Raw genomic sequence first — 13324 nt, 5'->3', positions numbered from 1 at the left:
GGAGATCTGGTGGGCCCCCCCATGCTGCAGGGGGAGGAGCCAGAGTGAAAGTCGCCTAAAGGGGGGTGAATAGGCGAAACCTGAAAATTATAAACTTTGAACACGCACTATACCCGGGATTAGTGTTAGAAATAATTTGGAGTGCGAAAGATAGTTTCTCTTGCAATGAGCTGCTCAATTAATGCGGATAACTTTGGGAGCAAACTCAAAACGATGTGAGCAAGAGAACTTTAGAGAGAGAGGAGAAACAAATCGAGTGATGAAGATCAACACAAATGAACATGGTGATTTGTTTCCCGAGGTTCGGTTTCAAAGAACCTAGTCCCTATTGAGGAGGCCACAAAGGCCTGGTCTATTCCAACCCTTTTCCTCTCTCAATCGGTCACTTAGACCGGTTGAGTGCTTCTACTTAATCACACGGGTCACTAAGACCCCTCAAGGATCACCACACAATTAGGTGTCTCTTGCTTGCTTTACAATTCACTAAAAAAGTTGAGAAAGAGATGAAGAAAGCACAATTATGAAAACCAAGAAACAAGAGCGACAAATAACACACGGATCACTTCTCTCAAGTCACTAAGCACTAATGATCACTTGTCTTAATTGTGGGGCTTGGAGAGATTGGAAGCTTTGAATGTGTCTTGGAATGGATTGCTAGCTCTTGTGTTGAATGTGAATGAGTAGAGTGCTTGGATCAAGTGAATGGAGGTGGTTGGGGATGTATTTATAGCCTCCAACCACTTTCTAGTCGTTGCTCCTTTTCTGCCGACCGCGGACGATCCGCGCCCCCTGTCCGGACGGTCCGCCCCTGCACATCAACGGCTGGAATCGCAACGATCAGCAGTAACGGCTATATCAACGGCTATTGTGCATTTAATGCGTCGTCAGATGTCAAATAAAGTAGTCGTGGATGGTCTGGCCGTGCACCTCAGACGGTCTGCGAGGACGCTAAAATGCATTTTACCGAACCCGTCACCTTCGGGTTTTTTGGTTTTTCAACAACCGGACGGTCCACGTCTGAGGCTGGACGATCCGCGCTTGGTCTCGGACGGTGCTCGCTTCTCCTTCAGATGGTCCGTAGTATTAACTTGTGTTTTTGCAGTGTTCTTGTCCGAGGCTCACCCTGGTGTCGCGGACGGTTCGCCGCAAGGGCCCGGACGGTCCGCGCATAGGTGTTTTTCCAAAAAGCTTCTCCTGTCGAGACAGTCGACTTATAGTAGTTGTAGATGAACTTATCCACCTGACAAATGATCAACTGGGTGAAGCCTTGGGCTCCTCTATTTATAACCTCAAGGAGGGCTCCCAGAGCGCCGTGGTTTGTCACGTATGGGAGCTAAGATGTGTCCGAGCCCCTGTAGCCGGTATGGACTTTGGTATGGCCTTTGTACCTGCTATTGATTTGAGCTAGGAGGAGGACATCTGGTCCCTGTATTTGCATCTTTGACCGAGCAGAGAGCCGAGGGCAAGGTCTGGGGCTCAATCGCGTACCAGAGCTTGTCTGGAGAACATATTGTCCTAGTCGTAGTGGTTGAAACAGTGATAAGTATGGCAAAAAGCACTTAGTATCTTGACGTCGGCTATGTAGCTTCTGGTTACGTTGGGCATCCTTTTGTCAATACTATCAAGGCCGAAGCCACGCTCGGGCGAGAAGAAAGTCTTCCCGAGGTCATGGCCAAGCCTACTCTAGGACATGCAGCCGTGCAGGGAACAATTCAAGGAGTGGCCTCCTGCAGGATTCATAGGGGGCAGTTGACCGAGGCCGAGCTTGAGCGAGGCAGAGTTTTCTCCGAGGTCGAGGCCGACTTTGGGTGAGGCGGAGTTCCCTCCTGAGGGTGAGACTGTGCTCTGCCATACGCACGTCCCATCTGGAGTTGTTTGAACTCGGCAGACGGCGTGGGGGAGCAGTAGCTGTTATTCCCAGGCATGCGTCATTGTAGTCGCTGAAAGTGGAAAGGACCGCGGTTCTATCGCTCACATTCGACTATGGTGTCACATGGGGTAGGTATTCGCATTGAATGCTCACGTCCCTGCAGTTCCCATGACCTTTGACTAAGGCTCGACTCAGGGTTGTCCTTCTGTCCGAGACTGGCTCGGGTGAGGCGGAAACCCCTGTTCCGCGGAGAGGGGACCTCAGGCGAGGCGAGTATTTCCTCGAGCGCTGCCTTTGTCCGAGGACAGGCTCGGGTGAGGCGGAGTTTCGAGCGACCGTCTAGTGGGGTCTTGGGCGAATCGTGGCTTATCCTTTCTTGCCCTCAGGGAATGTGTCTTTTGGTAGTCTAGGTGTTAAGCATGTTTAGGGGCATAATTTGGGTACCCCTAATTACGATACCCGACAAGCCTATATACGATGTTGCTAGATAACATCGTGGTTCTATATCCTGCAGATATCAAACCAGAGCTATTACACCTTCTGTAAGATGGCTTCATCGGGTAGGAGGTGTAGTTGCCCGTCCACCACATACTATATGTTGTGAACTTGTGACATTTGTGTTTTTTGTGAACTCGATATATTGTGAACTTGTTATATTATGTATTTGTGATCTTTGTGAACATGTTATATTGCGAACTTGTGAATTTGTTATATTATGAATTTGTGATCTTTATGAACGTGTTATATTGCGAACTTGTTATATTGTGAATTGTGAATTTATGGTCTTTGTGATCTTCGTAAACTTTGTCGTATTGTGAACTTGTTATACTGAGATATTTTTATATTGATATATTTACTAATTGTATTTTAAATTTCGATCGTTACGAGTGTATTTTCCATACCGAACTTTCGTTTTCGATGTTTCCAATACCGATACCGTTTCCGTTTCTAGAGTTACCGTTTCTGATTTCATTCCCGATAAAAATATGATAACAATAACGGTTTTAGTGTTTACCGACTGTTTTCATCCATACGTACACACCTTCATATGAAAATACATCAACACCCTTGATTGCTATACATATGATATACAAAACATAATTAGGGCAATCTTGTTTTTTCCCACGAGCGTGTCATGTATGTCTTTCCTCTCCTTCGCTTCCACAACACTGAAGTTGAGCTTGGGTCATTCTAGGATGCTTAATCTGGTTCACCCTGCCTCCTCCTTCAGTCCATGGAGGCTTTTGACTGAAGTTTGATTTTTTATTCCTGATATCAAACTTGGAAACAACTAGGGTTTATTAGTTCTGAGGACCTTTGGTGAGGACTCGCTCGCAATAGTGATATGATGCCCCGTGTCTCATGTTGGGCCGGTGATTTGGCGGCAAAGACGAAAGCGAATGTCGATTAATAATAACTAATAGGAAAAAATATTTTTCGTTTAATTTACCCCACCACTCCATTGAGTTGGTTCAATTTACACCTTTACAAAATTTATATTTTTTATTTCTTTATGTACAAACTAAGTTTTCAATTTATTTTTTGTTGGTTAGTAACTAATATCATAATTTAGCCATCAAAATATATTATAAATTTTTATAATTATTTTGATAGGAATCAGATAAGATAATAACATTATTAGTACAAAACTAAATATAAAATAATTATGAATTTTTTAATACATTTTCTATTATGGTGTCTTCAATCACCTCAGAAATTATGAACTTGAAATTTAACTTTTAATTGGATAATTTTTCATCATTATTTTAGGAAATATATTAAGAAATTTTATCATTATTTTATATTTAGTTTTGTACCAATAATGTTATTATATTATCTGATCTCTAACCTATCAAAATAATTATACAATATATATTATATTTTTAGACTAAATTATGCTATTAGCTAATAGCCAACAGAATTTGAATATAAAACTCAGTTTGTACATAAAATGAAAAAAGACAAATTTTGTTAAAGGGTAAATTGAATCAACTAAAAAAAGTGAAGGTAAAAAATGTACTAAAAATACTTTTAAGGATTATGTGAACAATGTTAATAGACGAGGGAAGTAATTTGGATCTTTTCCTAACTAATAACTGTATTGGGAATTGAGATGGGATGGGCCGTGCTCTCAAGTTGGGCTGGGGGTGGTCTGATCCTAACTGTTAGTCAAATGCAACGCCTACCTGTGGCCCACGCCACACGACGACCCCTCAAGTAACCTCGAACTGCATCCGCCAGCACCAGCAACAGCAATGGAGCACACGACGACCCAACACACGGCAGCCGCCGGGGAGCAGGAGAGCCCCCCCACGGCGTTGGCCTTGAGAAGCCTCGCCGACTACACCGTCGGGGCCATCCCCACCCTATTCTATGTCCCCGACTTCATCTCCCACTCCGAGCAATCACAGCTCCTCCACCATGTACTGCACGCATCAAATCGGCAAATCTCGTCTCCTTTTATTCGTTTTTGTTTCTTTCTCTCTCGATCCCACTGTATTTTGACGCGGCGGCGGTGACTTCTTCGGCGCAGATTTACCAGGCACCGGCGCCCAAGTGGAAAACCCTCAAGAACCGGAGGCTACAAAACTGGGGTACTCTTTGTCTTCTTCGCACTTGGTGGTTTTGGCTTGGAGATTGCTTTAGCTTCCTCCTTTCCTTGACACGGTGTCGGATTGAGCAGGAGGAGTGGTGCATGAGAAGGGGCTCCTGCCGCAGGCCTGTGAGTGTGCTCATAAAAGCTTGCAAATTTTAGCTTGGTTTTGTGAATCAAACTGAAGATCAGGCATAGCGTTGCATAACTGAAGTTTGGCCCGTAATCTAATTTTGGTTCCAATGTGCTTGGTTTCAAATGTCTTATCTTGTGAAAATTCAAGTTCAAATTCAAAGAGTAGTAGGTATGCTTGAAGAATAAAATTTTCCTACAATGTGATTGCCAGTAGAACTGTGGGAAGCTCACCAAGTAGTTGGCACTTTTACTGGATAGGATAACTAACACTATTGAGTTGCTGCTTCAACAGCAGATGCCACTTGGTTATTAGGAAGATGTGTTGTAATTTTTGTACAAATCACAAGTCCCACATGATGATCATCATAAACCAGTTATTAATATCATGATGGCAGCTTCATGGATTGGTGGTTATGAGCCATCAGCCAAGTTAGTGGTGTAGCTAAGCAGGGGCTGAATTCCCTAATTATCCTTGGAGCCTGGACTCTATGGAAGCACTAAAATAACTGTATTTTTGATAGGCAGGCTCCAAACCTGAATGTGACTCAAAAAAGCTAATCAAGAGAAGGATGTTTGGGGGCTAGTAGGGGCTATGGAGCTATCCTTCGAACTACCCCTATTCTCGGTCTTTAGTTGAGTTTAGATGGTTGATCTGTTTTTTATCTAGATTCATGGATCCTTTTGTGTATTGGTGTTTTTGGCCACCAGAAGGTGGCTGTGTTAGTTAGTAATCTTTGGTTTGTCTAGCTTAGACTCTTCCTTTTCTCTTAATATAATGATGTATAGTTCTCCTACGTGTTCGAGAAAAAATAGCTTGTCTAGCTTACTTGTTAGCTTAAGCTTTCATAGCAAGTAACACTCTCAAGGGCTTCATCTTGTGAACCATCATAGCTGTCTTCCGCTTGTTTTAGAAAAATTGAGGCACTTCGAGGTTGAGATTATTAGTTATCACCTTGCTTGTCTTGTATCCAGCTTTAAGTGCCTCAGAACATGAAGCTTACCCAAAGGTCTTCATAATGATTAGGAAGTCAGTCAAGGCTGGATGTTTGTTCGAATATTGGATAGGGATTCAGAGAGGTTTACTCCCTTCAAGTTAGAAAAACAAAGAATGGTATGTTTTTGTGGTATTTTTGGGTCAGTCTAGGATAAAGTATTTATGATCCTTCTTTAATTGTTTCAGTTAGCAGATTGTAACATTGAGAACACTATTACTTGTTTTTCTACCTTCTGAAAATACTGAATCTAGCACAACAGAGAGATTGATTTTTTGAGTGCCTGCTATGCCATGATCTTATTGTAATTGATGTCTGTACCGAACGCAACAGTGATACATTTCTTGTTTGGTGGCTAACATGCCTACTAGTTGCATTTCAGTATGCGTGCTTTTATACACTATACTCAAGTACATATCAAATTTAGCATCAAATTGAGCTTCACAGCATGTACTGCTGCAGTGCCTTCATGGCTAACAAGGATAACCGACAGAATCTGCCAGTGGACTGGTTTATTTCCTTCTGCAATCAATCACGTGCTGATAAATGAGTATCATCCTAACCAAGGGATCATGGTTTGCAATCGACAGACCTCTATTGTTTGTTCCTCTGTTTACATATTAAGCATCACCCTTACAAACAATGACTTTGTGCCTTCCAGCCACACCAAGATGGTCCTGCCTACTACCCTGTCGTTGCTATCATATCTCTTGCTTCACCTGTCGTGATTAATTTCACACCCCATCAAAAGCTTAAAGAGCAGCAGGACACTGATCCACAGGACTTACTGGCCCATGAGTTGCCTTCGCCAGCTGAGACAGAGAACAACGGCTCTGGATCACAAGAACGTGGAGCCACAAATGAATCTGATCCTTCATCTTCATCACTTATGCTGATGCCGTGCAGCCTGTTGATATTTAAGGATCAGGCTTATACAGGTTAGATAGATCTTGCAGTTGTTTTCTAATGGGATAGCCAATTAACCATTTTTATTCAAGTGTTTTCATTGTCCCTTATATTTTCTCTCTCTCTCTTTCCAGACTACTTGCATGGCATACAAGATAGTGAGCTACATAATCTGGACAAGGTGAAATAATGATTGATGAATCATTTTATATGTACCCGATGAGCATCTGAACTTATTCAGAGTGCAAAAAAATTTGGCATTGTACAGGTGGAGAATGTGTCTCAGTGCCAAGAACTGAAGCATCTACATTCGGACTCTATCCTAGGGGGCATGAGCATGGAAGAGCATGACACGTTCCGCAGGTCCGCCACAAGAGTCTCGCTTACGTGTCGGTTGGTGCTGAAAGTCCACAAAAAGCTATTCAAAATCTAGAAATTCTGATTATAGCTTGTGATTTAGAATAGGGCTGCCATTATTCTTTGTAAGATATATATAGGTGTTGTGGGAGTTGTTTGGCCAGCATGGTGTCCACAAAACAAAAAAACATTTTCTGGTCAAGGATCCCAAAGAGCTGTTGAGCCCAGTTTCTTAGAAATCGACCAGGAAGCATGGGAAAGGAACAATAAACCATTGGTTATGATGTTCGAGTAGGAGATGATGCTGTTTTCCGTGCAATTCGGGTTTTTTCATTCGTATTCGGACTGTGTGCAGCTGCCTTTCGGACTCTGAAACGGGCGGCTGGCAAACCGAGTGGAAGGGTCTGTATGGTTTTATATCTAAGGGTCAGTTTGAGAACCCCATTATTCTAGGGAACCTCGAATCCTTTTCGAGATTGGAGGGAATTGAGGTAGAAATGAACTGATTTCCTCTCGAATCTCCTTCAATTCCTCGAATCCCCTTCAATTTCGAAGGGAATTTGAGTTTCCAAACTAGCCCTAAAGTATTTTCATTTTCCCATACGAAATTAGTTTATTTTCCCTTGGTAAAATAAAGATCCTTGGAAAAATGAAGCTTTCAAACTGACCCTAAGTTGCCAGCTAAACGCTCGAAATGAAATACTAACCTGAAATCCGTCGTTGGCTGGGCATGGCTCCATACTAGCCTGCTAGCCTAATGGCAGCTACTTGCTTTCAGCGAGCTAGCTCAAGCTGCTTAATATTTCTGTGTAGTTTGGCCTGTTAAGAATAATTAGCCTAGATACACCCGCGTTGAGTGAAAGACTCGATAATCTTGAATAAATAAATTCCATCACAAGAAACCTAACTTACTGTTTATTCTAATTCTCGTGAACAATTTTCATATCTATGTTTTTTCCTGACATTTTGAAGAACGTTGATCAAGATGTGTCCTTATTTCAGAAACTAGTATATGAAAAGGATAATGAAACACATTATACTAGCAATTAACGAGAGAAAACATAATACATCCCTAGAAATTAAGTAATATGATCCAAGATCGCAACAAAAGAACACAATAAATCTATATCTAGAAAAATAAGCATGTCCTAGGAGTACATCTCTAGAAAACGGTATGTATAGATGTCCAGGTAGTCTGGTCCTATTGTAAAGCCTGTCATCTAGCACGGACACGAGCTAGCACGGACACGAGCTGTATCAGTCTGTGCTTGTGCTAGCCCGGCACATGCGTGCATGCCATGTTTGGGTCGCTAGCCTAGCACACGCCATGTTGGTACAAGAACAGCCTGACCTAACGTTTGGCTCAACCACGACCTGCTTGATGGAATATATTCGCTTCTGTCTTGACTATCATGAGACATGAGCCTGTGACCCCTCGTATTCCTCGAGATCCCGACCAACCAACCTCCTCGGTCTCTCCCACTCTACCCCTCTCCCTCCCTACCTCTTGCTCTAGCTGTGGCCCTCTTTCCCGGTGATGGCTCGCCATGGCCATCGTGTCCTAACATGTTTGGACATCTATACTCACTTCATCCCTTCTCTTAGCGTAACCCTAATCCTTTCGCTATCCCAAGATTAATCTTCTCTAGTGGTCCCACGCTAGCGACGTCGGTGCTCTGGCTACGCAGGTAACATCACTGCTAAGCGCTAACATCAATTCGTTCGTGTGAGTGCGACACGCGCCATTGAGGAATCTAGAGCCACACTGGATTTGGTCAAGGTCATGGATCTTGACTCAGTTGCCGAGGAGGAGTGTCAAATCGAGTCATAACATTGATCTAGATGAGGCGACGACTTTGTTTGGTTCTAGTGTTGCTATAGTTGCCATCAACATCGATGTGCCACTTGGCAGGGCCACGACGAGGATAGGCTCCATGAGCACCGTGGCCACGACAAACATTGCTGCTACCGGTAGTCACAACGGTTTGAGGAAGAGGCCCCCAAAGCCTAGCATTTGGGATGAGTTCGATGAGTTTACTACCATCGAGGGAGGTAAAAGTGTAAGGATCTCTGTTGTTTGCCATCACTGCAAGCATACTATATCTGCAAGATCTACTTCTGGACTAGACACTTGCTCTGGCAAGAAAATTGCTCTACTAAGACATAACATGATAGATTTGGTGAGGTTCAATCAATTCCTAAGTATAATCCTGATGGCTCTCTGAAGCGTCGGCATTATTCTCCTTCTATTACTAAAACTAAATTATGTCTCTTGATTGCTAGAATGGATCTGCATCTATGGTTTAGGGAATATATGCTTTTCAAGAGTATACTACTCATGCCCATAATCCTAAATTTGTTAAGGTTTATAGGAAGTCTACTGGTAGAGATCTTATCAAACTTTATAATGAACATGTGCTAAAATTTATTGAAATATTTAAGTCCTCTATTTCTTTAGTTTCTCTTACTTATATAATTTAGAATGGTAAGGCTAAAGAGGACTATTTATCTATTGTAGCTCATTTAGTGAACTCTAAGTGAACTCTAATTGGGAGTTGAAAAAAAGATTGATTGGTCTAAGACTTAATGATGAGGCACATACTGGGTTTTGATGATATCTGAATATGGCATAGCTAATAAATGTTTTCTATCACTCTAGAGAGTGTTTCATCTAATAAAATTACAATGTTTATTCTTAAACCTTTATTCCATGGTTACCTTGGTCTTGTTACGTCTGAACGTAAACTTCATGTCACCGATGAGAAAGTTGTAAACAATATATATACTGGAATACCCAAGACACGATGAAAAGGTATTGACAGAAGATAGCCAATAACCTGGGTCTAGTCAAGAAATTTGGACTTAGACCGAGTAACTTAGATTCATCTAATTGACTCGGACTCGGATTCAAGGGTGTTTGACCCATACGTCAGAACTAGATCGACATGTGTGAACATATAAGGGGATGCAATGTTTTCCTAATAAGAAGGGTTCTAGTTATAGCATTTATACATCTTAAGGAAACTCACATGTAAATATAGATATAGATCACCTATACGATAGGATGAACTATTTGGAATGGATCTCAGTTCATATCTGACACATCACTAATATTATTCCTATAATTGCTTCCCTCCTAGGACTATAAAAGGAGGGACAAGGCACAACAAGAGGGTAGAGAAACATGTCAAAAGGAATAGCCACCAACAAAGTGGACATAGGTTATTATCTCACACGAGAGACCGAACTAGTATAAATCTCTATGCATTTGTGCTTTTACTTTCTGTTCTTGATCACACAAACACCTACATACAAATTTACTATCGACAAATCCTCGATATTTGGGCATGAAACCTACATACAAATTCATCCTTCTTCATTGTATTCATTGTAACCTTCTTTTCTCCATGCTCGGTTCAATAAATATAGCTGGGCATGAAACCAGACCTAAACAAGTGTTCATGAATGATCTTTGAGGAAGCACAATCTATCACATTTTTACAAAGAACACATGGGCCACATATGAATCTATTTAGCTTCTTTAGGTCTTGTTAAAAACCCTATAAGCAATGCGAGGGCAACATTGAGTGTCAGACTTGAAGGTTAAGTAGCGGCCCGTACTGCTTCTGTGAGGGTGGAGGGCAGAGCTTGACGGTGGCCGACGGTGGCAACCTTGAACGCCATGGAGCTTGGGCCATGGGTGAAGTGTTGGGTCTTGGCACCGCCCTTAAAATCCTAGCGATGTTCGTGGTGGCCCCCACGACCGGCAAGCCACCTTCGGCGAGGTCAGGTCGACAAAGGCGCAGCCTTGTTGGCCTCCTTCCGAAAATCCATTGGCAGATAGAGAAAGTCATAGTGCGACTTTCCCTTACCGCCAAATGTTGGAGGAGGAGGACCAACTCCGGCCAGGAGGCGGAATGCATTTGCCCCGTGTCCACCGAATGTTGGAGAAGCCACTTCACCAGTAGACTAGGAAAATCACACTCTAGATTCCCCATACCTGGCGCGCCAAATCTCGGTCCCCGGAATAGGGCCAATGGCCTAGCACTTGGCGATAGAGGAAGAGTGGAACACAAACACACAGAGGTTTAGAGTGGTTCGGACCATCGAAGCGTAATGCCCTACTCTACTATGTGTTTTATTCCTCTGGGTGTTTATGAACTTCAGTAGATTTGAGAGAGCTTGTCCCCGGGGTTCTAGTCCCCTGGGTGATTGAGTCCGTGTGGGCGTGTAGCACAGGAGAGCTCAAGAGATCCCCTCTCTCCCCCTCTTTCCCCTTGCAATACATGTGCCCTCCCTTTTATAGACCAAGGGGAGCACGTACAAGGGTTGTACTGGGCCCCGACAAGTGGGTCCAGGAATACTAAAATACGAAGCATAGAGTGATGGAGAGAGACATTGGACCAAGGTCTTCTACCGCAGTGGGTAGGTATCTTCTCTTGCTCGTCATGCGGGCTCCTCTGGCTAGACTTGTCTTCACCCCGTTGTAAGTGCAATCAACCCCGACTGAGGGTTTTAGTGATTAAATGACAAAACAAACAGAGTATCTAACAAGTTTGCTCCTAGTATGTATTCAGTTGTTTCAAAGATAGGAGGAGCACAAATTCCATATTTATACAGAGGGTAAAGAGCTTTGGATTAATTATATACATCATATGGCATGCTTCAAGTGTTTATGAACGACGACCGTTTAAATTTTTACAATTCTTAAGTCGTAGGATTCACCGTTCAATTAAGAGGGATCTACACAAATGAGTAAGTTGTTGTGATGAACTCAGTCTATTTCCTTTCAAAATCCTCTAAGAAAACCTTGAATTTTGATCATGGATGCTCTTGGTAAAGCTGGTGGAATTCCCTACTCTCATGTCATTGTTAGTACAAAACAGAAACAAAGCAACACGCAAAAGGTGTGAATCATACAACTACTCTCAAGGATGGTGGTGGAACACAAGTTATGAAGCGTCTTGCCTCGCTCTTACAAGGTTCTTACCAGCACTGCAGGTGGCAAATGGTGGCCGGTGTGATAACCCAAAGAGCGTGGGTGTGACTGCAAAGGAGTATCTGTTTTGCTCAAGAGAAAGGTGGAGTTTTGGGAAGGCTCACTAAATATATATTTGTGGTACACAACTCAGTAACAGATAGCAATGTTGAATAAGTGTCCAAAGTACTCGTCCTAGTTGCTAGGCTAGAGTATGTATTAGAACAGTTGGAGGAAGACACAAAGAAGGTAACAAGGATCTAGGTATAGCAAGGAAACAAGATGGAAATAAGACGAACCATAGAGGTGCACAGATCAATGGTGTTCCTGCTTATGCACATTTGTTTCTTTTTTTATTTTATTTTTTTCTTTATTTTGTGAGGTTTTTTTGTGCACTTGACTTTTATATTCTTTTTCACAAAAGTGTCGCAAAAACAAAATACAACTCAAAAGTATAAAAAAATCTTGTCCCTTTGTTACAAATTTTCTGCTCTAACTTAAACAGTCTGTTTGACAATTATAGCGACCTCAAACATGAAAATTGACAACACGAAAGTTGTAGATCTCGTTTTCTATTTCTTTTTGATATATGGATCGCCTGTTTTGGATAACAGAAGTGGCAGATAATGACCCGGAAAAACAGACCGATCCAAAATTTCAGGATCTCAAACAGATTTACTTCCAAAGCAAACAATGCTTTTATAATTACGTGTTCTAGAAAACTCGTAAATATAAAAGTTGTAGATAATTTTCTAAACTTTCCAGAAAGTACAAGATCATAAAATTCCGAGTTCGTATGCGAGATTTATGCTCAAAATACCAAACTAGACAGAAACTAATCTGATAAGGACGTGTTAATGAGATAAAATAGGATCGGTTTTGTAGACGGGATCTATTTTGAAAATTGATTTTGTAGGATGAAAGCAGATGGAAAGGATCAAACTGAACCAAAACAAATCTAAACCAGCAATAAGACCTTGACCTAGGACATAAACTCAATACGACTGAATCTGAAACCAAATTGTGCAAAGTCTAAGGCGAAGGTTCTAGGTCAAGAATTTGTAGGTCAACACTGATATTTTTTGGCTTTTTTGTGGGTTATGGGATGAACAAAATGAATCTAAAGGTAAAATTATACCTCATGGTCATTCTGAATCTTGATACCACTTGATAGAGGACGAGGACCAATCTTCCGTGAGGTATGATAACTTGATTGGGTGGAGATCTCGACGTTGATGATCCAAGGCTTTGAACGAACGGATCCTCGCAATCACTACACCACTGTTCTGTTGGTTATCACCCGTGACACATGCGTGACCTCGCCACAAAGGATTATCCCTGCAAGCGCAATCAAGAACACAAGCAAGAACAGAAAGAACGCAATCAAAACTGCAATGATCACGAGGTGGGGTTTCACAAACCGATGAACGACAACACTGTTCGATGACAGATATGATCTAAGCAAAACCTAAACCCTAATGTGGAAGCGACTG

At 42.1% G+C, this 13324-nt stretch overlaps 1 protein-coding gene across 2 annotated transcripts; it reads left to right on the top strand.

The window, feature by feature from the left end:
• The first annotated feature begins 4080 nt into the window (after positions 1–4080).
• On the top strand, positions 4081–7170 carry LOC100193159 (uncharacterized). Of its 2 annotated transcripts, none has more exons than NR_153803.1 (7): positions 4081–4293; positions 4404–4767; positions 5623–5709; positions 6053–6165; positions 6252–6528; positions 6631–6677; positions 6765–7170. NR_153803.1 is itself a non-coding variant. In NM_001358670.1 (7 exons), exons 1-7 carry the CDS (start codon positions 4126–4128, stop codon positions 6927–6929), a joined length of 870 nt encoding a protein of 289 aa, NP_001345599.1. In that variant the 5' UTR covers positions 4081–4125; the 3' UTR covers positions 6930–7132. The 2 variants fall into 2 exon arrangements, 1 of the variants encoding a protein (NP_001345599.1); NM_001358670.1 differs by lacking the exon at positions 5623–5709 and having other exon boundaries at positions 4404–4464; positions 4554–4592; positions 6765–7132.
• The last annotated feature ends 6154 nt before the right edge of the window (positions 7171–13324 follow it).

Source organism: Zea mays, chromosome 1 (assembly GCF_902167145.1).
Source record: "Zea mays cultivar B73 chromosome 1, Zm-B73-REFERENCE-NAM-5.0, whole genome shotgun sequence".
NCBI lineage: Eukaryota > Viridiplantae > Streptophyta > Magnoliopsida > Poales > Poaceae > Zea > Zea mays.
The sequence above is the reverse complement of the archived record's forward strand: the minus strand, read 5'-3'. Positions and strand labels throughout refer to the sequence as shown.

Excerpts from the sequence above, each read along its gene's own strand:
- LOC100193159 (NM_001358670.1), top strand. The coding sequence starts at position 4,126 with ATGGAGCACACGACGACCCAACACACGGCAGCCGCCGGGGAGCAGGAG. Across the intron at positions 4,465-4,553 it reads CCGGAGGCTACAAAACTGGG|GAGGAGTGGTGCATGAGAAG; the intron begins GTACTCTTTGTC and ends CGGATTGAGCAG. Across the intron at positions 6,529-6,630 it reads TAAGGATCAGGCTTATACAG|ACTACTTGCATGGCATACAA; the intron begins GTTAGATAGATC and ends CTCTCTTTCCAG.